Below are 22,363 nucleotides of genomic sequence, written 5' to 3' on the forward strand. Positions count from 1 at the left end.
AAGCTTGGTTTGTAGGACTTTGGAATTCTGTTTTCCGAGAAGTAGCAGTCAGTATCTTTGGTCTCGAATAAGATAAAAAACGTCTTTTCAAGATGCATACCTTGATGAGCACCTCTGCGTCTGATTCCAATTTACCAAGATCATCCTTCTTCTTTAGATTCTGCTTTCGTAACTGCTCCTTGATCCCCATCAGAGCCCTTTCTTCTTCCAACAACCTAGAATATTCGTAGTCAAGGTATTAGATTGTGTCTGCAAAAAAACCCATGTCTTGAAGGGGATAATGCCTTTTTCTCAGTACGATCTCCCATTTGAGTTGATTGGCCAATAATGTATGATCGTCGGTCACGGTGAGGAATTCTGGTAGTGCAGTGCTTCGGAATAGTTGCTCTGGAACCAGATCGATATCTTGATACACGGTTCTATAGGAGGGGCGAGACAGTAAACATATTGCTTTGGACAGATACAGCACCAGTAGCATGAATAGTGGCCGTACTCCAAGTCTTGACATTCAGCGATTTCGCGTTGCAAATGCAGTTTTTGATAGTGCAAGTTTTGCAGGGACAAGAGACCTTCGTTCAGATTTTGTTTGACATTTGTCGTGTTTTCTTTTGTATGTCGTGTTTGCAAGTAAGCTTCACGAGAAGTCTGTTCCAAATCCAATAGCAAATCGAGCCCCGAATCAATCTTGGATTGAGCTCGTTTCTATTGATGAAAGGCAAGAAATGTTGGAATTTGTCGATGGATGCATCACAACAGTGTAATGTGGAAACTAGAAACAATGGAGATACGTCGAGTCTGTCTTACTAGAGGTATTGAGCCTACGACATGTTCAGCGACCAAAGTTGAAGCCAAAGTGTAGAGCTTCTCGCAATCGCTCTTTCCATGGGCAACGCTGGATAATCGTTGCCTCTTTAAAGAAGGCGAGCCCGGCGCTGAGCTGGCAGTAGAGTCCATTAGACAATCTACCAAAGTTTGCCAAGCGCAACGATCCTGGTGCGATCCCTAGTGCTGTTTGCCGAAAAGTAAAGCAAATGGATTGGAAAATGAGGGCATCGCAAGCAAGAAGATAGTACGGAGAGGCTATATATGAATATTTATATACAATAAGACTGTGATGACGCGTCCAAACACGTCACGGAAAGATCTACACTGTCATCTGATTTTGCGCAAATGCTCTGACAGAACTTTGACACGCTTCAATATTGACCGTCAACCATGCAAACTGTCGACGAGTTAATCGAAGAGAGTATCTGGGGTGGCTCCGTGTCAGACTCGGAGCTGTCCTCAAAGTCAAAGAAACTATCGAGGCCAAACCTTGGACGAGATGCTTGGTTGTAGGTCTTGAAACCAAGCTTCTGGTGCAAGATCGGCCAGAGATTTCGCTAATTATTCATCGAATTATAGATACGAATACACTGATCAAGTCGACGTTACACTGGAATTCCTCTACAGACCGAGATCTGTCTTGCTCTTAATTCTTGGACTTTCAGCCCTTGCCGTTTATTCATTTTACGATGTAGGACCCTCATCATCCAATTCATTTGAACATGTCTTTGATTTTTCTCGCCTTTACATAGCAAGAATCGCCTGTCGCAAACACCAAAAGGTTTGCATCAAACGGCAACAACTATGAATCTGATCTTGACCCCAATCTCGTCACTTTAGAGGGCTCATCGCTGCATTTCTGATCCTGGGACTTGTCGGAATACTGCAATTTCGAGACTCGCCTTTCGTCAGGCCACATCCTGCATTTTGGAGACTTGTATTAGCATGCTCAGTTGCATACCAACTCGTCCTCGTCGTCATCTTGTTTCAGGTACTGTGAAGTGAAACTCTTTGGCATAGGACCTTTGCTGGCGCATCATGAACGCACTGCAAGCGAACTGGCGATTTAGTGAGGAAGCTCTTTGAACTCAAAGCATCCCTCATTAGAATAAACACGACGCTCGAGCCATGTTGAAATTCCTGGATCCATCTCTGGGCGTTGAACCATCTGAGCGCTCGTACGCTGAAGCTTGTGATATAACATGGGAGAATATTTATGTAGATGCATTTGCAAACATTTGTAGTTGTTCTTGTTTTTGTGCTAAGCAACCACGTTTTTTTGGTAGAATGGCCTCGACATATTCGTAGTAGCTCATAGTATAGGATGGTTTGCCAAAGCTCTCGTCATTAGAGACTATTGGTTATGTTGGATCATGTCTGTATTGTTCGAAGTCCTTGAATATTCTTTAGAGCATCAGTTGCCAAATTTTGCAGAGTGTTGGTGGGATCATGTAAGATTGATTGACAAGACATCTGTTTTCAGAACTGCAAGAGACTGACAACATATGTCAAATCTAGTGGATTTTGGACGTGTTGCTGACGGTATGAATTCAATTTGTCAACAACTGAACTCCCTTTTTTGGTCAGCTTTAAGAATCTGATACTCACAAAATCCGACTTGATAACTTTTAGAATTGGGGCGGAATATATCTTGGAATGAAGGCTTGCGAATGGCTACAAATGAAGCAATACTCGTGGAGAGGAGTTGCTCAGATACCGACTGTTCGTGGCAAGCTGAAACGAACACTTCAGCAATTGACGCCGCACAGCTATACCGGCTTTCGTTGGGAGATGACCAAAACCTTGAAGAATTACTTGTCTGTAAGTTTGATGATTCGATTTGTTAAACCCATCTGACACGTGTCTTAGGTGGTAGCTATGTTATACGTTGGCTCCCAAGCTGAATTGAATGCCTTCTACCTCAAGTAAGGCCATGGTTGGGTGGACATATATTGCATCTTTCCATCTCACTGACATTTTGCTTCTTTAAATTTAGGTATTTGTTATGGGTACCTCCAGAGAACTCATTGAATGCATACAGACTCGTATTGTTCTTCTTTATGGTCTTGCCGGCAACAAGAGAAGTGTACCAATACGTGCATGATCCGTACGTATGATTTGAGAGACGTGCTTTATTCACTTGAGACCCGAAGACTTATCACGCCAATCATGCCTCGTTATCATGATAGACGCTGCAAAAGGCTTGGAATGCATGCGTGGATGGCATGTGCCAACATCGGTACCGAGTTGTTAATATGTATCAAGTTTGGTCGAGGAGAGTTTCCACAACCCTTCCCATTACCTGTAAAGGTGTTTTGGGCTATCGTGGTCTTCTTGTTAATAGCGTACCCTGTATACCAGTTTGGTTATAGACCCATGCGGCTGAAGACAAAGGCTTCATAAAATTTTAAATATATACCCCCAACATATTTTATCGCAAACGAAAACTGTTTGAACCATGATTTGAATTGTTCTCAAGTTACGAAGCAGGTACAAAGGCTATTAACAACAACGCTTTGGACCATAGACATCCGAACTGCTCACCCTCATCATTGCAATACAAATAGCCGCAGCTTCCACTTTCCTCACTTGCGGCCCTCTTGCCGTAGCCCCAGTCCTCGGTCTGAATCGGAGCGCAGCTGAGAGAGAGCTCTCTTACAAGTTCCTTCTACACAAATGACAAGCAGTCGGGAACCTCGGTATGCTTTAACTTGGTTGTCTCGACCACCGATGTTCCACTAAAGTGGAACAGTTCCAGAGATCTTGTTCTCGCTCTGTTTTTATCTCTCCTCTACCAATGAGGTGCTTCGGGCTTGCGACTGACAGAATCTCCCACGTGCTAGAAACAAGGGATGAAGTAACCATTGACTACTGCACATGTAGTGGCGTAGTGTTCTAGTGTGTAGTAGGGTAGTATGATGGTTCTGGGTAGTCCTTTACTATACAATTGTGCGAGATAATCAAGTCAGAAAATGTTTGGATGTCATTGCCGCAAGTGTTTGACTGCGGAGAATCCAATAGGATTCAACCAGATTTGGTATATGCTCGACATTGGCCCTAGAATGAAGGTATATGGGTCCCAGCTCACCTACTGCCTTGCAAATGTCTGCTTCTAAGTTGTCAAAGAACTTTTTGTGGAGTGCAAGTTGAGGAGTTCGCTCACGTTTGAAGCAAGGCCGTCAAGCAAGAATTACGAGCAAAGGGGCCAGTAGACACATCAAAATCCCAGATCTAACCTTCTATGATGTTCCCAGTCCCCAGTAACAAACGCTGAGCGAAGAAAGCAGTTTGTTGGTATTATCAGACACCTTTGAGCGTATTCATGAGCAAGACACGCCTCTAGCAAACAAAGCCAATATCCATACTCGTGAAATAGTACTACTGCGATGTAGTTAAACTTGGCTGCTGTAGTTACCTTTCTTAATTTTGCTGAATCAGTGAATAGCACTAGACCCTGGATATTCTCATACAGGGACAAGATGGCAGACGTACGGATCGATGCTTTACCATATTACGACAAGTAAGATCTTGTTACTCGCCCGTTATAAGTCGTAATCTGCACATGTACTGATGACATTTTGTTCAAATTAGGGAATATGCTTCAGAAGGTATAAACAGACCACCTACGAATGGATTCTGTATTTGCAACGTCGATTATCAGCATCCGTTCTCAATTATGCTCTACTACTAGATACCAAAAACCTCGTCGCTCGACTAATTGCTCAAGAAGCATCAAAACAAGCACGACCACCACTACCAGCCAAATCATCTATATTAACAACCACCACACTCTTCCCACAATCTGAATTGACTCGTATATCACGTAACGAGCTTCCAGAAGGCGGCATCGACAAGTCTCGGTTTCGACTCGAGCCTCCTTTTTCTGCTGACGACGAAGATGTAACTTCTGCACAGTGGAAGACGGCCGTTGATAATGCTCATTCGCAGCTAGAGCATCAACGAGACCGTATATTGAATCTAGAATTGGTGAATAGGTTTGGTCAGAATGGATGGAAGTACCATAATTTTGAGGTACGTTCGCTGATGTTTTTAGCTTGTTGGTCTTGACAGATTGATTCGAGTCAGCTGCGATGCAAGTTTCTAAACCTTGTTTCTGCGACTAGATGGAGAGTGCTATAGCTGGCATAGAGGCAGAAATCCAACAATTAAAAGAATCAACCACGGAACTGAATAGACAACGTAAAGTAGATCAAGTAAGTCAGAAATCCCTATCCACAACTTGTGTTAATCTCTCTTTTGCTCACTCACTCTCGACATCTTCTCAAATAGACCAAGACGGGACATCAATTACAAGCATGGGAAGCACGATACTCGGAAATGATATCTCGAGTTCTCCAACTTGAACAAGCTACAAAATCACTCGAAGCTGAATTGGCAGACAAGGTCGAACAAGCAGCTGAATAAAATGTATAATTAATCCATGCAACTTTGTATTTAAAAATATAATCACTTGGTCAGTTATGAATCAAAAGTTGCGCACAGTATACAAATGAGATACATTAACATGCTGCCGGCATAATGGACATTCAGCCTATGGAAACGATTGGTTTAGTACATCAAGAGTCATGCAGCCACCACGTTCAAAATCCAAATCACCTTATTCTGACACCATTCTGTAATACAAGTCCAACAAAACAAATGTCCACAGGGTGTAGCAGTTGTTGTCTTGCGTGGTTCAAGACACAATGTACATTTCATAGCTCCCAGTTGTTCAGCCGACATATCCGCATAGTCGTATTCTTCTTGTGCTGTCCCGTTACTGTGCCAAAGGGAAACCCCGTATTAGGCGAAAAAAACTTATGCATAATCATGTTCGTATGACTTACTCATCAGCCATAGCAGCAGCAACCTGTTCAGCAGTTTCCTGTTTAATCCTTTCTTGTCTCTTTAAATAGAATTGCATTGCAAGCTGCATCAATATGAGTGCTCCAATGACTTCATAACCGACGAGTTCTTCGCCTTGTCGTAACTGTCTCAAGAAGATCTAAGACCAGAAAAATATCATTAGTGCATTAACCAAAACCATTGGTCTCGAGACGTTTCATCACACATACATATCGAATGCCAGAAATCCGTTTAGCGACGTGATAGAATGATCCAGTGAAATAAAACCATGCCAGATGTATGGATCGTAGGTATTCACTCCACATTGATTTAATGGCTGGTATTATTTCACTGGATTGTCGTATGAATCGAGCATATGGAGTGTTTTCTACAATAATATTCAAATGAGGGATGTAAGATACCGCGGAAAATGGCAAAAAAAGGAGATAAGTGGATGGTATGTGTTATACCTAGTCCCAAATGCCTCGATTGCAACCTGAGCCACATGGAAGCTTGTTCTACAGCATAGGGTAGAAAGACATGGGCTACGACCAAGAAGGTTTGCCTCTATGTAAAGAAAGAGGATGATGTGCGTCAGCTGTTTGCTCTAGCTGTGATGATCTTCAACATTCGTGGGTTTACCAGTCGAGAAGGCACAGTCAAAGATCCTTCAGTGATTTGCATGATATCACAGTATTCTTCTCCGAGAGTTTGAGTTCCTTGAAGAGAGACCAAAAAAGGTCATGGATAAGCACCAGCGCACTGTCAAGGTTGACAAAGAGGTCACGACACGTCACATACCCGACAAGGTTGTAAGGGCGTAGTAGCAGAAATCGGCTAGTAAGCTGACTTCAGTTTGATATTTCATATGTGTCCGTATTCCTGTTATGAATGTGAGTGAGCTACAAGTAACAGGCAATGACATCAATAATGTTCTGGCATACCCAGCCAAGTTCTACATATAGAATGGAATTGCTCCTTTAATGAGAGTATTGACATCATGTCCTTTTGATTGGCTCGTATAATATCCGGCTGACCACCAAATGGGAAGGCAACGGATGGAGGTGCTTGTTGCTGTGGTATTGGAGTTGTGTTTAGGACGCTTGTAGCAGAATTATTGGGCGTCTGAGTGGTCGCCATGACGAATAAATCTCGTCCTATACTCTAATCTAGTGTTCCGTTTAGGAGAAACGGTGCCGGTTTCGTTATTGTCGATTTGAAAAACGTTCAGCAACGAATATGTTGGAGGCAACAAACAAGGAGTCCGTGGTAGTCAGCATGGAGGGCCACAAGTGCGAGACAGAGGGATGCTCAAATCCATCACGTATGGTCTGTCCAACTTGCAAGAAACAGGGATTGCCGAGTGCATACTTTTGCTCTCAAGAACACTTCAAACAATCCTGGAATACTCATAAACTAATACATAAACCGTCCTGTAAGTGTCTGAATTATATCCTTATTCAATTGCTATTCTCTTGCTGTCTCTTCTATGACGAAACATCAACAAACCTTAACACACTCTCTTATTCGCATCCGTAGCAAAGACATTTGATCCATTTCCTGCTGATGCCTACACTGGAAAACTACGTGCTGTTTATCCATTGACTCCCAGACGCCCAGTACCATCACACATTGCTAGGCCTGACTATGTAGAGTCTGGTAGGGCGAAAAAGTGTAGAATAAAGCACTCGTATTGTCTAACAACTCTGTTCATTCTTTAGGCACTCCATGGTCTGAACGTGAAACTGGCCACTTGATACGGCAGTTGTCACCTGCAGAGATCGAAGGAATGAGAAAGGCTTGCAAGGTACAGCTTTCAATACTCGGATGGTCTCGTTTTTTGGCACTCTCATTCTGGATTCAAACTAACGCATATGTGTATATAGATTGGGAGAGAGGTATTGGACATCGCAGCCAAAGCAGCCAAAGTCGGCGCCACAACTGACGAAATAGATCGAGTAGCTCATGAAGCTTGTATCGGTATGCTCATTCAACGAGTGAAACAAGCAAAAAAGGCAGGATAACGACTTATGTCCTTACTCGATTCCTTTGCGCTCCTCCCACTCTAGAACGAGACACATACCCATCCCCACTAAACTACTGGAACTTTCCAAAATCCTGCTGCACATCCGTCAACGAAGTCATCTGTCATGGAATACCAGACCAATACGAACTACAAGACGGTGATATTGTCAATATCGACATTTCTACCTACCATAATGGATTCCACGGAGACTTGAATGAGACATATCTTGTCGGGAATGTGGATGACGCTGGTCGCAAACTGGTCAATGTTACTCGGGAATGTATGAATAAGGCTATTGAGATGGGTAAGTTGTGCATGACGTTGATTGATATTGTTTGGGTTGGACGTCATCGATGGACTTGTGTGACAGGGCACATCCATTAATCAAATTGGATTTGTAACTGTTTTGGGAGGACTTTTTTTTTTATCTTACCTTCGTCCCGTCCCCAATAGTCAGACCAGGAGTCTTGTACAGAGACGTTGGAAACATTATACAAAAGCACGCTCATGCAAACGGACTATCAGTAGTCAGAACATACTGTGGTCACGGAATAAACAACTTGTTCCATTGTGCTCCATCAATACCGCATTATGCAAAGAATAAGGCTGTGGGCGCTATGAAACCTGGTCACACTGTAAGTTTTTACTGTGTAATTGCGGTTTCTAATGCGGTTTCTAAGCTTCACACTAACTATCGTCTCTGTAGTTTACGATTGAACCAATGATTTGTGAAGGTGAGAAAAGCAGTCATTTTATTCGACTTACATTGTACTGGGTTTTTCCCCACACGAACAATGTGTTCATTCTCAACAATCGTTAGGTAAATTTGATGACAAACAATGGCCAGATAAGTGGACGGCTGTCACACGGGATGGGAAAAGGAGTGCTCAATTCGAGCAAACCGTAAGTACTTGCTCAATTTTCATTGTTTGTTCTTTTCGGTCTTTGGCAAAATAAAGAACGCCGACCTTATCGTATTCCAACTCTCTTCATAGTTGCTGGTTACTGAAACTGGTGTTGAAATTCTTACAATATGAGCTCCACCTCTTTGCTTTTATCTTTTTCTTGTTTTCGGCATGGGAATAAAAAGTATTTAGAAACTCATGAAGCATTTTTGTTTTGTTTTTGCTACACTATCACGTTCTGTAAAATCTATGTTCTTGGTTCGAATTGGTAGGTGTGTTTGAGGGAACGTAGATGGTTTTGGTCGTTGGATTTATATGAGTGACCAACTCCGGTGATAACCTTGGTTCTGCAAGACGAGCATGGTGGCCATTTTTTTGTCCTCGCTCGTTTATCCCATATTGTCAGACCCTATTGAAATCAACATTGCGAGTCAGTTAACTGAGTCTTTGTCTCGGTACTCAGTGTGGCGGATGACCTCACGCCTCTTTTTCGCACACACGCACAAACGGTTTTCGGATTTTACAAATCCAATCCATTATATATATATTTTAAAGTCAGAGTTCAAATACCGTTTTACACTGCAACGTAGATCGTTACACCCAATTCCACCAGTACAATAGCAGGTAGGTTTCAATAGTTCGTGTTCTGCCCAGTCTTTGGCCGTAGGTCGAAACCCTCCCAACCACCACTACTCGAGCTACTATTATCCTTCCCGTGCATTGACGACGGCACTGGCCCACCAGGACTAGGCATCAACGGCACCCACGATGCGGGACCCACACTAGTAACCGGATTACCCTCCAACACGAAATCTTCACCAAACGGATCGTTAGATGAAGATGATGAATTCGTAACCCATGATGCTCGATGATTTAAACTATTCCCTGTATACTGCAGTTGCTGTTGCTGAGCCATCATTGTCATTGCATTCGGTAAGAATGGGTTATTGGATGCTGGTGTACCTGGTGCCCATGATGCTCGTGTTTGATGGTATGGATCAGCAGGTGCTATGCCGGATGGTGTTAGTGATGGTGCCCATGATTGTCTTGCTGCACCACCATTGGCGCTACTGACACCAAGTCCAACATTCCCATTTATATTATTCGGCGAGGCCATATTGCTGGTATTTATTGGTGCAAAGTTGGCAGGACTTTGTGAAAAAATGGCTGGACTTTGTTGTGCGGATCCACCATGTATTGATCCATGTGTTGAGGAACTCGATGACGACGTGTTACCACCACCCATTCGAGCATTCACTGCACCTAAAAATCCAATCATTTGATTCGGATCCACTCCAACTACCCCAACCGCTGATCCCATCCTTGATGAAGGTGCTGAATGTGTAGGTCTAAACGTATTTAATCCACCTACTAGACTACTGTTGCTACTGCTGTTACCAGTGTTCATGTTTTGCTGCAGTTCAGGAGGTCTTGTTGGTAATGGCGGCGGTATCTCACTCAACGGAGTATTATGCTGCGATATTGATAATGACGGGCGATGAGGTTTTATAGGTCCTGTTCCTGATATTCCTAGTGGCTGATGATTTATATCCACAGTCTGCACCGTGACCCATGAATTACTGTTATTATTATTACTGCCAACACCTTCACTACGACTATAAGCATGTCCCGATGTCGACGGAGTTATAGTCGACCGTGGTCTACCAGACTGACCATTATACGCATTTGGGCCAGAATCCATTGAATGAGTCCTTAAATGTCCTCTTGATGTTGTCATTTGCTGAAATTGCTGTTGTATGTGTAGTTGCTGCTGCTGCGTTATAACTTGTAGCTGACTGGCAGTAGATTGGCTGTTGGCTGCCGTTGGCGACGTCACCATAGACCCAGTAGCACTAGTATAGGCTTCCGTCGGTGGTACATTGGTCGCCACCTTCAGATCGGGTATAGACCTTGTCGTGTTTTTTTTCAATCCTCGGAATGGATTGAAGGCATCATCATCGAACGGATTACTGCCACTTGCTGTACTCGTATTACTACTTGAGACGTCACTACTATAAGGTTTACCAGCATCGATAGAACCCGATGATTTACGTTCAGGTTTGAGTGGTGGTTGTGGTGGATGGCCTAGCACTTGAGACCCCCGCCGTTGTATTTGACCACCAGCTGTAGCATAAAAGTTTGTTTCACCTGCACTATTCAGAGCACTCATGGAGTTACTCTTGGCACTGCTATTGCTGCTACTCATGTTAGAATCAGATTCAAACGATGCTAGTGCTCCATTTAATGCTCCACTCAAAAATCCTGATAAGGTTTGTGATGAGCCACGAGATGATTGTTTTGGCGGCCGTCCTCTCCGCATCTGATTACCGGCATCAGTTAATGCTGGATCTGGAGGCAAATCTGTAGGTGGTAGTGGTATTGGGTACTGAGAAGTTACAGGTGTTCGCGATTGGAAGAGTGGTACTTGTTTCACTAGTGGTGCTTGTATATCTGCCAGAGGTGGTGCATCTGGGTATTTCTAAAATGAAATTAAAATTATTTTTTGGTGAGTTTGTTCTTGTTTTTGGAATTTTCCAAAGCCTCCTCTCACATTTTGCAGAAAGCAAGGGCCATTCCTCAATTTACACACAGCGGAATAGACCTGGAAGATATTTGCACGTTTATTTACATCGACCAGAAGCATCGAATCTAAATTATGGTGAAGTGATAGTCTCAGTTTAGGGAAAAAAAATTAGAATAACATGTGTGTCGAATACCTATGAGTTTGATCAATCCTTGAGAGTATACAGGATAGTTGGGCATTGTATATCGACCATTGAGAATCGCTAGCTTTCCACCATCTTCAAACGGTGTGGTCTAGATGCAACGTGGTCAATATCTGTTTTCAAACCCTTTGATATCAATGACAACTTGACTTACGAAATAACACAGTTTATACAGCAGGACACCCAGTGCCTATTTTCATGTAGTGGTAAAGGCTCAGTCAAAACTATAAAATACATGACGAACAGACGATGCAAAAAAACCACCAAAAGATACTACGCATGACAGTCTTCAAACTCTCATCGACCAATACTCACCCACATATCTGTCTTCTCCGTCAGCCCCTTTCTAGAATACAAGTCACACATTTCAGGACTCCGATACTGCAGCGTAGTATACTTGTTGATTTCTTCTTCCAACAACCGTATCTCTGAAGCAGGCAGCGCTGCATTTGGCAATACCATCCTAGTGGTGGCAGATCCGAAATCACATACTTTATGTTTACCATTGGTAGCAATAAGTACGTTTTCGATTTTGAGGTCTCGGTGTATTATGGGAGGATCCGCATAGTGCATGTGAGCTACTGCCTCACAAATGTCTGAGAATATTGTGAGGACTTCGGCTTCTGTTAGACGACTGCTTAATCGAGTGTTTAGAAAGTCCACGAGATGACCTCCTGCGAAGATTTGAACTGGGTCAGACAACTAAAAATATAGCATCGAAATATCACAAGGTACCTGTACAGTACTCCATTAGAATAAACACCTCATAACCTCCTCCGCCAACAGTCAATGGTTGAACATCTGAATCATAGTATGTTACGATGTTCTTGTGCCCCGACAATAGTTTCTACTCAATGTTTGGACTGAGTGATTTCGCATATTGTACGATCGTTCCTTAAGCAATAGACTGACCATCCATGTAATCTCCTTCCGCATGTCCAACAAGGAGTCCTCATCAGGACATGCAATTCGTTTCAGCACTGCCTGCTCATCTGGCAGGGATACTACGACATATACGTGAGCATAGCCACCTATATTCGAAAGCCGTGTTAGTATGCAGAAGCGTAAAAACAGCATGATACATCAGCACAGAATACCTTCAGCAAGGAACTTTTCGACCACGACCTTCCTTTCTCCAACAGTCAAGATCGTATTTGGAGCATAGGTTCCTAAATAAATCAGATGTAAATTGGGATTGTCAAATGATCCTCTTGTCCAAACACACAGAAGTTTGATGACAATGTGTTGCCACTCCCATTTCAACCAGGATGCAAAGACAGCAAATGAGTGTATATCGTACCTGGAGGTCCTGGCGAGATGCTTTGTTGAGGTGCTACTGGAGGTGGCTGCAACGGCCGCTGAACAATCTGGTGTTTGTTGGTTGTGATGTTTGCACTCAGATTCTTATTGAGGGAAGACAGAAAGTTCATTCTGTCTCGTATATAATCTAGATGCAAAGTATCTGACTGAAAATGCCTCTCCCATGCGCTATGAGATGCTCAAAACAGAGGTGTTGTCGCCAGTGTGTGCAATCGACAATCGACAGATTTGACAGACGTTGACATTCGTGAGAAACGGGAGAGCCTAAATTCAACGCGTCCAATGCCTTACAAAAACTATATGCAAGGTTTTCTATTTATTTACAATTTAAATTATAAGCAAAGTACAAAATGGGCTAGTTCTTGCTAGTTAAAACTGATGATCCACCGTTTGCAGCCTCGCTGTTCCGTTGTATGTCAACTCTGGTGCACACGATCCTCGTGGTGGAAGTTGCGAATGGCGTCAATATTGTGGGAGGTGCAGGTCCTTGTTGTTCTTCATCGTCTTCGTCGTCGTCTTCATCATCACCAGCATTCTCTATAGACAGTATTATGGTCAGCGTCGGAAGTCGAATAGGCGGAATCACTATATATCTCTGATCTCACCCATTCGTGGTACTGGAGCCTTTCGCAGAGCATCTAAACCTCCGTCAACAAGCATCAGGCAATCTGTACCCATGGCTCGATCCACTTTGCCTTGAAAGTATAGATTGCCAATCCGTATAAATGGTGCAAGTGTATCCATTCCCTAAACACATGAGTTGTATAAGAGCAGGATCCAACATGTCAAATGTTTTGCGACACACGCACTATGAGTTGAATTCCAGCGAATCTTTTGGCGAGACTCAGCATTTCATGACCCTTATAGTCTGATCCCAAGTCCACAACGATATAGCTGACCTAGAAAGATAGCGACAATGTCAGTTCAATGTTTCCAAACACCATCAGAAGACGGGTGTACCTCTTGCTCAAACTCATCGTCTTCGTCATCGGTAGTGTACTCTGTTCCTGAAGATTCAGCAGCAGATGCTACCGACTTTTGGTCTTCGTCCATAGTCATGATAGAGCAGAGTATTGATGTTTGACGGTTTGACGGTGTTGGGAAGGAAGGAGATCAAGATCAGTTTCATTACTGTATATTTTACGCGTCAAAGACCATATGGACAAGTCGCAATCGCGTCCAATCACTCGTAAGAAGACTGTTTAGTTGTGTTTTTCTCACGCGAAAAAAAGAAGACATTACTTTGTATATGAACATTGCCGTGAATCTATCTCGAGGGAGCCGGACAGCTTTATTTTATAGCCATACACGTATTCTTCATTATAGGAGGTCTATACAACCATACCATCGCAACATGTCGTCAACAACCGACACTTCAAATGTATCCACTGCACCTCCAGTATCGCATGCCGAGTCGGAGGCTTCATCTAGTAAAGCACAAGTCGTAACTCCCTGGGATGTACAGGGCCAAGTCGTCGATGGAAGGCAAAAGGCTATCGACTATGACAGACTCATTGCTGATTTCGGAACTCAGAGAATATCCCACGAGCTACTTGCCAAATTGGAGAGACTTACTGGCAAAAAACCTCATCGCTTCCTAAGGAGAAATATGTTCTTTTCTCATCGGTATGTATTGGATGGGTACTAAGGAAGGATTTGAATTGCTACCGGGCCTGCATCCCTAGCCCCAGAGCTTGCCTTTTTTTCGTTCCTCTTTCGTATCATGTATTGTTCATAATCATATCGTTTCCTTATAATAGAGAGCTGGACGTGATCCTGGATCGGTTTGAAAAAGGAAAGCCATTCTACTTATACACTGGTCGTGGCCCAAGTAGTGATAGTATGCATGTGGGTCACTTGGTGCCATTTATCTTTTGCAAGTAAGTATCCGACAACAGGAGTGATCTGTTTGAGCATGTCTGAAGCTCACCGCCTCGTTGAAAGTCGAGAGTCTATACAATTAATTGATAATTTCGGATTTTGTTGTTGCATCCGCTTTTCTCACCCCATACTTCATAAAATATAGATATTTACAAGAAGCATTCGATGTACCACTCGTCATTCAAATGACGGATGACGAAAAGTTTCTCTTCAAAGAAGAATTGAAACTAGAAGATACATATAAATTCACAATCGAAAACGCTAAAGACATCATATCTCTTGGATTTGATCCTTCAAAGACATTCATCTTTTCAAATTTGGATTACGTCGGGTACGAACATTGGTCTCGCACTGACATCTACGTGTATACCCTCTTTTATCCATCCTCAACTAGCACCCTCACACGTTATTAGGCAAGCATTCTACCGAAACGTCGTCAAAATATCGAAATGCGTGACCACAAGTGTATCCAAAGCTACTTTTGGATTCACGGATAGTGACAATGTCGGGAAACTACATTTCGTATCAGTACAAGCTGCTCCATCCTTTTCAAACTCATTCCCACAAATATTTGGGCCAAAAGGAGATATACCATGCCTGATTCCATGTGCTATAGACCAAGATCCATACTTTAGAATCACGAGAGATGCTGCAAAGAGGTTGAAATATCCCAAACCTTCACTCATTCACTCGAAATTCTTCCCTGCATTACAAGTAAGGAAGCTTCCAGGTGTTTTTAAAGTCAGCAAGTGGTCCTAACACGCTTTCAACTCCAGGGTCCAGGAACTAAAATGTCAGCATCAATACCAAACTCGGCAATCTTCATTACTGACACTCGCAATCAAGTCAAAAACAAAATCAATAAACATGCATTCTCTGGTGGTGGAGCAACAGCTGAAATACATCGTGAATTGGGAGGAAATGCTGACGTTGACGTTGCATTCCAATACTTGACCTTCTTCTTGGACGATGATGAGGAATTGGATGATATCGAAAGGCGATATAAGGCTGGTGAATTGTCTACCGGTGATTTGAAAAAGAGATGCATTGACGTTGTTGCCGATATGCTTGAAGAAATTCAGAATGTAAGTTCAGATGGCAAGATTGGCGCTTGGATTGACAGCTTGCTGACGTGCCCTTTGCTTTGATAAAATAGAGGAGAAAGGCAATATCTGAAGAATTGCTCAAGAACTTTATGGATGCGAATTTTACTAGGCCATTCAAAGCTCCAACTCCAGTTGCATCGTCTTCATAGAATACATTCTGTAAACTTAAAAACACCATAGTAGTAATAGACAGAATGGCCACAAAGCAAAAGCACACACAGCCGAAACTCGATTTTTTCGCTTTTATATACGCAGGTCTAGTTGGATTTGGAGGTTTATATGGGTACCTCAAAGCTGGTTCAACAACATCAGGAATTATGGGTGGCAGTTTCGGAACCTTGCTACTAGTAAGAGGCGTTTGATCATTTTTCTTTTTTCTGTTGAATAATTAGTATGCGCAACTCCTCCCTTTTGATCTAGCTAAGTGCCATCTATGTGTCTCAGAACCCATCACGAAATTGGCTTCCAATGTTTATACTCGCTGCTGTACTCTCAATTTCGTTTGCAAGCAGATTCATTCGATCAGTAAGTTAACTTCAGCATGACCTTTGAAGAAAAGTGTCAAAGTTGTACTCGAGAATATGGTTTGAATGTCCCACTGGTTTGAATGTGATATTGACTGGTGAATTGCGGAACTGTGGGCGTGATGCATGTAGCCATTACGAAACTTGAAACTATTGTCGTCTCATATCGCGGATCTGCTATCTTGTCACCCAGACTAGTCTGATTCCTTTTGCGATAGGGCAAAATCGTGCCATCTGGAGGTCTTATGGTGATATCACTTGCAATGACAATACGCTACATGATCAGACACAAGGGCTTTCAGAACTAGCTGTGTCTTCCCTCTCAACTCTCTCTGGATCTTCATATGTTGGTGGACCAACGAAAACGGCATTTTTCCTACACGTGCTTTACAGAAACTTGAGCTTGTCATAGATCTCGATTATTTATGCGTGGTATATGTTGAATGTCACCAGGAATGTCACCCTCTTTCAATAGTTCGTCGTGGTTTCACTTGTCTGTTGGGGTGCTTGATTTATTGAATCTATTAAACTGCGACATGACGTGTGAAGCTTGCACAACTGAGCTCCCAGTATCTAGGTACGCGAAATTACCCTATTTCTAACAGCTCGCACTTATAAATTGCGATTGACACATGCCAGCTCCAGGCTTTCTGCAACTTTGATCTTGCAAATATCAAACGACAGCGATGAGCGGCCTTGGAAGCGCAAGTCATGAGGTAGAAGACGAAGAAGACGACTACATGAGGTATGAGCTCAGCTTTCAAATGTCCGCCCCCAACTGCATCAAACTGATTGCAAACTATTTTTGAACATTAGCTCGTCGATACTAGAAGAAGCAACGAAAGTACCAGTCAAATCAAAGCCAAAGACATATTCTGAAAAGAGGAGAGATCAGCTATTAAAGCAGCAACTCAATCAGCCTGCACCATTACGAGTTCGTGAGCAGGAAGCTAGAAATCAGGGACTCAATAAAACGATCGATGAATCCAACAAGGGATTCCAGATGTTGGCCAAGCTTGGATATACGTGAGTATCCTGTTGTTGATATGCTGTGTGGGAGCCTTGATTGCTTTGTTGAGCGAATGGACTTGGGGTTTGAAGCATGTTGACAGACCTCTATTGTCTTTAGGAAGGGAATGAGTCTGGGAGTTGCTGACTCTTTGCTTCAGCCTGCTCGTACGGATCCGATACCAATCGTACTCAAAAATGGTATGAGTGTGTGCTTGTGTGTTAATTTTGACATTGGTCTTTACTATACATTCGGTTTTTTTTCCTACAGATCGTCTTGGTATAGGTGCACCTACTGCCAAACGCCCTGCATCATCACTAGAAGACGCAGATAATGAAGAAGGAGACAACCAAAAAACACAATCAAAAACACGCGACGAATTCCGTACTTTGAAAAACCAGGAATTCATAAACCGTCACATATCAAGTCTAGTGAAACGTGCTCGACTGTCGTGTGAGCAATTAGATGCAAAGCTTGGAAAACTCAGAAACAAGTTCTGGGTTAAAGAAAAAGTCAAGAATGATGATATAGATGGTCGAAATCCTCAAGAGTTTGATTCTATTGGTGGTGTCAAGGAGGTTTATAGTAGAGTTGCATATGAACCGGATGTGGCTACAAGTGATGATGATGAACCAGAGGAAGTAGAAGGAGTGGATGAAGATTTTGATGGTTTAGAGGTATTTCCTGTATTATAGTAGTCTATCGGCTTTTTTTGCTTATTCCATGTCTCCTTTCATTAGCCTTCTCAACAACTAGAGCAAATCATAGAATATTTGCGTGCCACACATTTTTATTGTATATTCTGTGGTGACGTGTTTGCCAATCAAGATGATTTGGCTCAAAATTGTCCAGGACCTAGTGAGGCTGAACATGAGGACATGTAAAGAAACGAAGACATAACTAGATACTCGCATGGCACTGTAATTTTATGTGTAAATAAAGCAGAAATAATCTATTCTCAACTCAACCGACTTATGAAGAAACCCCGTTCTGTCTATATTGAGATCATAATTATACAAGACGAAATTCTCTATATTCCTGATTACAGCGACAATTCAGCTTCTTCAGCGTCTCTTTTGCTTCTTGTTAGCCACACTTCGTTCGAACTTTCGAGCATCACCTTCCTGACCACCCAATTGACCCATAATTCTCTTCATTTTAGCATTATAAACTTCAGAAGCTTCCTTTTTAGCTCTGAGACTCTCAGTAGCAATGAAGGCAGCATCCTTTTTAAGTTCTCGTACTGCACCGCGGAATTCTTTACGGTGCAAGAATTCTAGTTTCTTTTTTTCTACAAAGGCACGTTCTGGATTGTAGCGACGGTCCAACGAGTATCTATTGGTTTAGGTATTTAGGAAATGTTAGATTTCAGTAACGAACGAAAACAAGAAAAGGCAAATATAGCACGACCACATGGCTTACCCTTCTTCGAATTTAGGCATGAATGTAGGAATAGCGACTGGTTTACGAGACTTGAATTTCAATGGCTCTCGAGATGCGACAGCCTTTTCAATTCCTTGTGACAGCGTAGTTGTCAACAAGAATAATGAGGACTCGAATGACGCGTTCTTGTTGAATGGTATGGAATCACTCAATGATTCAGCGAATTTATGTACAGATGAAAAGATTTCCGGATGTGCTGGATTTTCACTCCATAGCTGACTGAAAGCTGATATTAAACGTAGCGTTGTCTCGACTATTGTGACACTAGACAGGAGGTTGAGGTTAGTGGCCAAAGAAAAACTGGCACGAAACAAGACGTCGTTAAGACGATCAGTACTCACCACATCCCGTCAGGTATATCACGAGTTCGCAAATCCAAAGGTATTGATTCAGCAGTCCAATCCACATTCTCAAAGATACTAGAGTCTATGGATGCCAATTCAAACAATCCAGCTCCACTCTTTCGAGACGATACTTGTTGCAATGTACCAACAAGGAAGGGCATAACCTCTGGCAGATATCGTTTAGCTACCGATTGGAACTATATGGGCAAGACAGGAAATTTTTGTGGGGGTCAGCAAAAAATCCGAATGTTCCCCATTGAATATACTCACGTCGAGGAGCAGATTACAAAGGAACAATCCAGCTATCACATCCGCTCGTTCATTAACACGAACAAGAGATAAGAATCGACATAGTAGCAAGACCATGGGAGTGATGACAGGATGGTCGAAATCAGTAGTTGGGAAGATTAGACCGAATAATCGTATCAACAACAAGTCTTGACATGATGGCCATCCTGTATTTATGAAAAATTCGGAAGGTGTTAGTATTTCCAATTGGAACCAAGCAAAAAGAGCTCTCCAGAGAAGGATAGGCAAGTCAACTCGCCTTGACCTGTTCTACCATCCGACAAATACGACTTGAGTCCATCTTCCATTCTCGTTAATCGTCGAAGGGCATCTTCCATAGCTACAGAAGGACACAACCGAGCAAGGACTATGACATGTTGAGCCAATACATCAAAGGACTTGAATTTTAGAGGTGTTGCTTCAAGTTGGTCAAGAATGCGAAAATAAAGAGTCTAATCAGAAAGGTATGGATAAAACATGAGCCAGAAAAACACGAAAAACACGAAAAACAAATCAGAATATTGGCAGTAGTACCTCTCTGATGTTAGCTGGCTTTCCTTTACAAGCTTCTCGAAGCTGTGTCAACTGCTTTTCAAGCTTTTTAGGCTTGAATGACAGAACAAAGTCATCCAAATCAATAGAAGGCAATGATGCTACGTTTGCTTCTGATGTCATGGCGGCTTTTGCGACAATGGTTTTAGGTATTATCGGAGGTACTGCTACAGCTGAAGCAACCTCTTCCTCCTGCTCTCCTTCTATGGCTTCCTCTTCTACTTCTTGATCTTCGATCATACCATCGGCATTTTCCACATCAGCTACATCATCCACATCAACTTCAGACTCTTCGAATTCAGCCTCTTCCCCATCACCTTCCATATCTTCATCATCCTCTTCTCCAGATTCAGTTGTTGCAGAGCCATCATCCTCGTCAGAGGCATCCGATTCCAACTGATCTTCACCTACATTTATGTCGACATTCTCGTCTTCGTCGTCTTGTCGTTTACGTTTTTTCTTCATAAAGATTTCATTATTGACGAGTTTACCATCAACATACGTCAATGGCATAGCACTCATGGCTCGAATCTTTTCAGAGTCTTGTGCTGTATCGTCACCATCATCGTTGATGATCTCGTCGTCATTCATGGTATAATCTAAGTCTAAATCGTCGGCTTGTGTTTCACGGCGTATGGGTATGCCTCCATCTGGTTTCATTCGTCGTACACGATCAGCCTTATTGGTTGAAAGAAAAACGGAGGCAGGAAAGTGTCAGCGCACAAAAAGGAGATAATGGTAGCTGCAGAAGTTGACCTCACCTCTAATTCTAACATTTTACGGTCATGAGCTATTTTAATTTCTTCAGAGCTCTTTATACGATCTGATGGAGTAGCGCGACTCTCAAATACAAGTGACTTGACTACTTGATCATAATCGTCAGATGCCTGTTTTTGTTTTTCAGATTCCTATTGTGGGAGAATAGTCAGCAAAAAAAGGGCATCAAATTAAATCAAGCCAAGACATTTCTAAATCTTGCCCGTAGATGATTCTTTTGAGGTCCTAATAAAGCACGAATATCATCTAGCTCGGCATCGACCTGATCCATTAAATCTATATCATCCTCATGTTCCTTTTGTCTCAGAGCCTAGCATGCGAAAAAGGAAATTACATTCAGCGAATCATTACAATCAGCAGTCACTTCAAATAATACCTTGTGGTGCTTGCTTTTGGCAATGACTTCCTTCATTACATCTGACTTGGATAGACGGGCATCTTTTTCCTGTAACGAAAACAAAAGAATCAGACCCAAAGTTTATCCGAATCGAACTCTATTCAGCGAGACAAACCTTGTCAAATCCACCAAAATGAAAGTCCTTGACAAACTTCTTATCGACCTGACCATCGTCTATGAAATAAGTATAATGGCTATTGAGCAAGGGGCACCTTTTGAAGCTGGAAGCCTATACATATAAAAAGTTTGGCTGCGGCTTTTACCATCAGAGTCAACACGTTCAAAACCACCATTCAGATCCTCCAGATCATCGAGTGACTGACCAAGATGTGTCAAGTTCTCTTCTTCGAGATTGAAGAGCGAGCTCTTTTCATTTCGTTGCTAAGTAGAAAAGGGGGAGTGAGATACGAAGCAACCGTCTGTTTATGTCCTAGCTTACATACCTGTTTTTTTGCAGTCTTGGTCACCTTATCTTGCAATGTCATATGAGCATCGAACTCTCCAAATCGATTATCTATGAATGCTGTATCCTTTTTACGAGACTTGAGTTCTTGACCCAACGTCTTCCTTCTCTACAATTGTGAAATTGGAGTGAGGCCAAGTTTCTCGTTTGCGATCACAGCAATTTGCGTACCACTTCACCAGCCTTTTTAGCAAATGCCGCTGGTCTTCCAACAGAACCAGTGACATGCCTGTTCAAGACGTGATGTTTTGCCTTGTTGACCTGAAGCTCAAACAAGTTGGGGAACGATGGTTGATGGCCTGTTGGAGCAGCATCAGTTGGTAGTGGTCTCCGTTTGTTTTTGCCTTTGCTTCCAAGATTATATTGACTTGTAACAGTCTTTTTATAATCCTTTAGTCTATTGATTGTCAGGAATTCACTGTCAGCTTTTGTGTGTTTGAAAAAAAAAAGAATTCGTATATGACGATCGCTCATATAAAAGAGTAGGAAGGTAACCACTGAAATGTTTGTGCTTACTTCTTTAAGGCAGACGGGCCTCTTTTGGTTGACGGCATGGCAACTCAACGAGATCAAGTGCTGTCTGCTTGAAAGTTTGGAAGGAGCGAGTAAGTCACAAGTATCCAAAACACGTCTTTTGGATATATGCAGCAGCAAAACGACAGAGGCAAGTGCACTTAAAAACCTGATCCCGTATCATTCGGGGCCTGTTCGCGTCTTTGAAGGAAAGAAGACGCAGCTGGACCTGAAATATGGCAATTTATCGCCTTTTGGGACAGTACAGTGGTAGTTTTCGTGTTTAACGCGTCGCTAAGAAGTTCCAAGTGAGCGGTCACGTCTTTCTATGCTTCTCTATATGTCACGACTAATGCTCGCTCTCCCTTCCTCCACATCCCCAAATCATCGAAACTATCAGGACATTCAAGCTCTTAGGA

The 22,363-nt window shown here is 42.5% G+C and overlaps 7 protein-coding genes across 7 annotated transcripts; 4 read left to right on the forward strand and 3 right to left on the reverse strand.

The window, feature by feature from the left end:
* Nucleotides 1-1,215: 1,215 nt before the first annotated feature.
* On the forward strand, nt 1,216-3,228 carry SmJEL517_g02309 (uncharacterized protein; the record flags this gene model as incomplete). Its single annotated transcript, XM_031168237.1, has 11 exons — nt 1,216-1,334; nt 1,405-1,516; nt 1,578-1,606; nt 1,666-1,816; nt 1,933-2,043; nt 2,112-2,276; nt 2,344-2,367; nt 2,458-2,646; nt 2,695-2,750; nt 2,822-2,932; nt 3,015-3,228. 11 exons carry the CDS (start codon nt 1,216-1,218, stop codon nt 3,226-3,228), a joined length of 1,281 nt encoding a protein of 426 aa, XP_031025762.1.
* A 2,083-nt stretch (nt 3,229-5,311) lies between these two features.
* On the reverse strand, nt 5,312-6,810 carry SmJEL517_g02310 (uncharacterized protein; the record flags this gene model as incomplete). Its single annotated transcript, XM_031168238.1, has 8 exons — nt 5,312-5,377; nt 5,443-5,605; nt 5,673-5,830; nt 5,901-6,058; nt 6,141-6,237; nt 6,313-6,389; nt 6,472-6,552; nt 6,615-6,810. The coding sequence occupies 8 exons, from the start codon at nt 6,808-6,810 to the stop codon at nt 5,312-5,314; spliced, it is 996 nt and encodes a 331-aa protein (XP_031025840.1).
* Nucleotides 6,811-6,948: 138 nt separating this feature from the next.
* Nucleotides 6,949-8,733, forward strand: SmJEL517_g02311 (uncharacterized protein; the record flags this gene model as incomplete). Its single annotated transcript, XM_031168239.1, has 9 exons — nt 6,949-7,105; nt 7,210-7,329; nt 7,392-7,477; nt 7,557-7,650; nt 7,740-8,000; nt 8,150-8,331; nt 8,403-8,430; nt 8,517-8,599; nt 8,692-8,733. The coding sequence occupies 9 exons, from the start codon at nt 6,949-6,951 to the stop codon at nt 8,731-8,733; spliced, it is 1,053 nt and encodes a 350-aa protein (XP_031025839.1).
* A 499-nt stretch (nt 8,734-9,232) lies between these two features.
* Nucleotides 9,233-12,757, reverse strand: SmJEL517_g02312 (uncharacterized protein; the record flags this gene model as incomplete). The annotated part of the gene is made up of 9 exons (XM_031168240.1): nt 9,233-11,080; nt 11,153-11,250; nt 11,319-11,418; nt 11,482-11,517; nt 11,643-12,001; nt 12,063-12,174; nt 12,240-12,358; nt 12,425-12,496; nt 12,628-12,757. The coding sequence occupies 9 exons, from the start codon at nt 12,755-12,757 to the stop codon at nt 9,233-9,235; spliced, it is 2,874 nt and encodes a 957-aa protein (XP_031025842.1).
* Nucleotides 12,758-14,001: 1,244 nt separating this feature from the next.
* SmJEL517_g02313 (tryptophan---tRNA ligase) lies at nt 14,002-15,783 on the forward strand (the record flags this gene model as incomplete). Its single annotated transcript, XM_031168241.1, has 6 exons — nt 14,002-14,273; nt 14,408-14,527; nt 14,674-14,859; nt 14,942-15,242; nt 15,305-15,613; nt 15,685-15,783. 6 exons carry the CDS (start codon nt 14,002-14,004, stop codon nt 15,781-15,783), a joined length of 1,287 nt encoding a protein of 428 aa, XP_031025841.1.
* Nucleotides 15,784-16,844: 1,061 nt separating this feature from the next.
* SmJEL517_g02314 (uncharacterized protein) lies at nt 16,845-18,051 on the forward strand (the record flags this gene model as incomplete). Its single annotated transcript, XM_031168242.1, has 5 exons — nt 16,845-16,903; nt 16,975-17,184; nt 17,288-17,367; nt 17,438-17,844; nt 17,908-18,051. The coding sequence occupies 5 exons, from the start codon at nt 16,845-16,847 to the stop codon at nt 18,049-18,051; spliced, it is 900 nt and encodes a 299-aa protein (XP_031025836.1).
* A 180-nt stretch (nt 18,052-18,231) lies between these two features.
* SmJEL517_g02315 (uncharacterized protein) lies at nt 18,232-21,985 on the reverse strand (the record flags this gene model as incomplete). Its single annotated transcript, XM_031168243.1, has 14 exons — nt 18,232-18,502; nt 18,590-18,874; nt 18,952-19,151; nt 19,225-19,409; nt 19,517-19,694; nt 19,777-20,472; nt 20,556-20,702; nt 20,759-20,881; nt 20,948-21,016; nt 21,084-21,142; nt 21,232-21,349; nt 21,412-21,540; nt 21,603-21,828; nt 21,948-21,985. The coding sequence occupies 14 exons, from the start codon at nt 21,983-21,985 to the stop codon at nt 18,232-18,234; spliced, it is 2,724 nt and encodes a 907-aa protein (XP_031025835.1).
* Nucleotides 21,986-22,363: the final 378 nt, after the last annotated feature.

The sequence above is a fragment of the Synchytrium microbalum genome, assembly GCF_006535985.1.
Source record: "Synchytrium microbalum strain JEL517 chromosome Unknown SmJEL517_scf0009, whole genome shotgun sequence".
Taxonomy (NCBI): Eukaryota; Fungi; Chytridiomycota; class Chytridiomycetes; order Synchytriales; family Synchytriaceae; genus Synchytrium; species Synchytrium microbalum.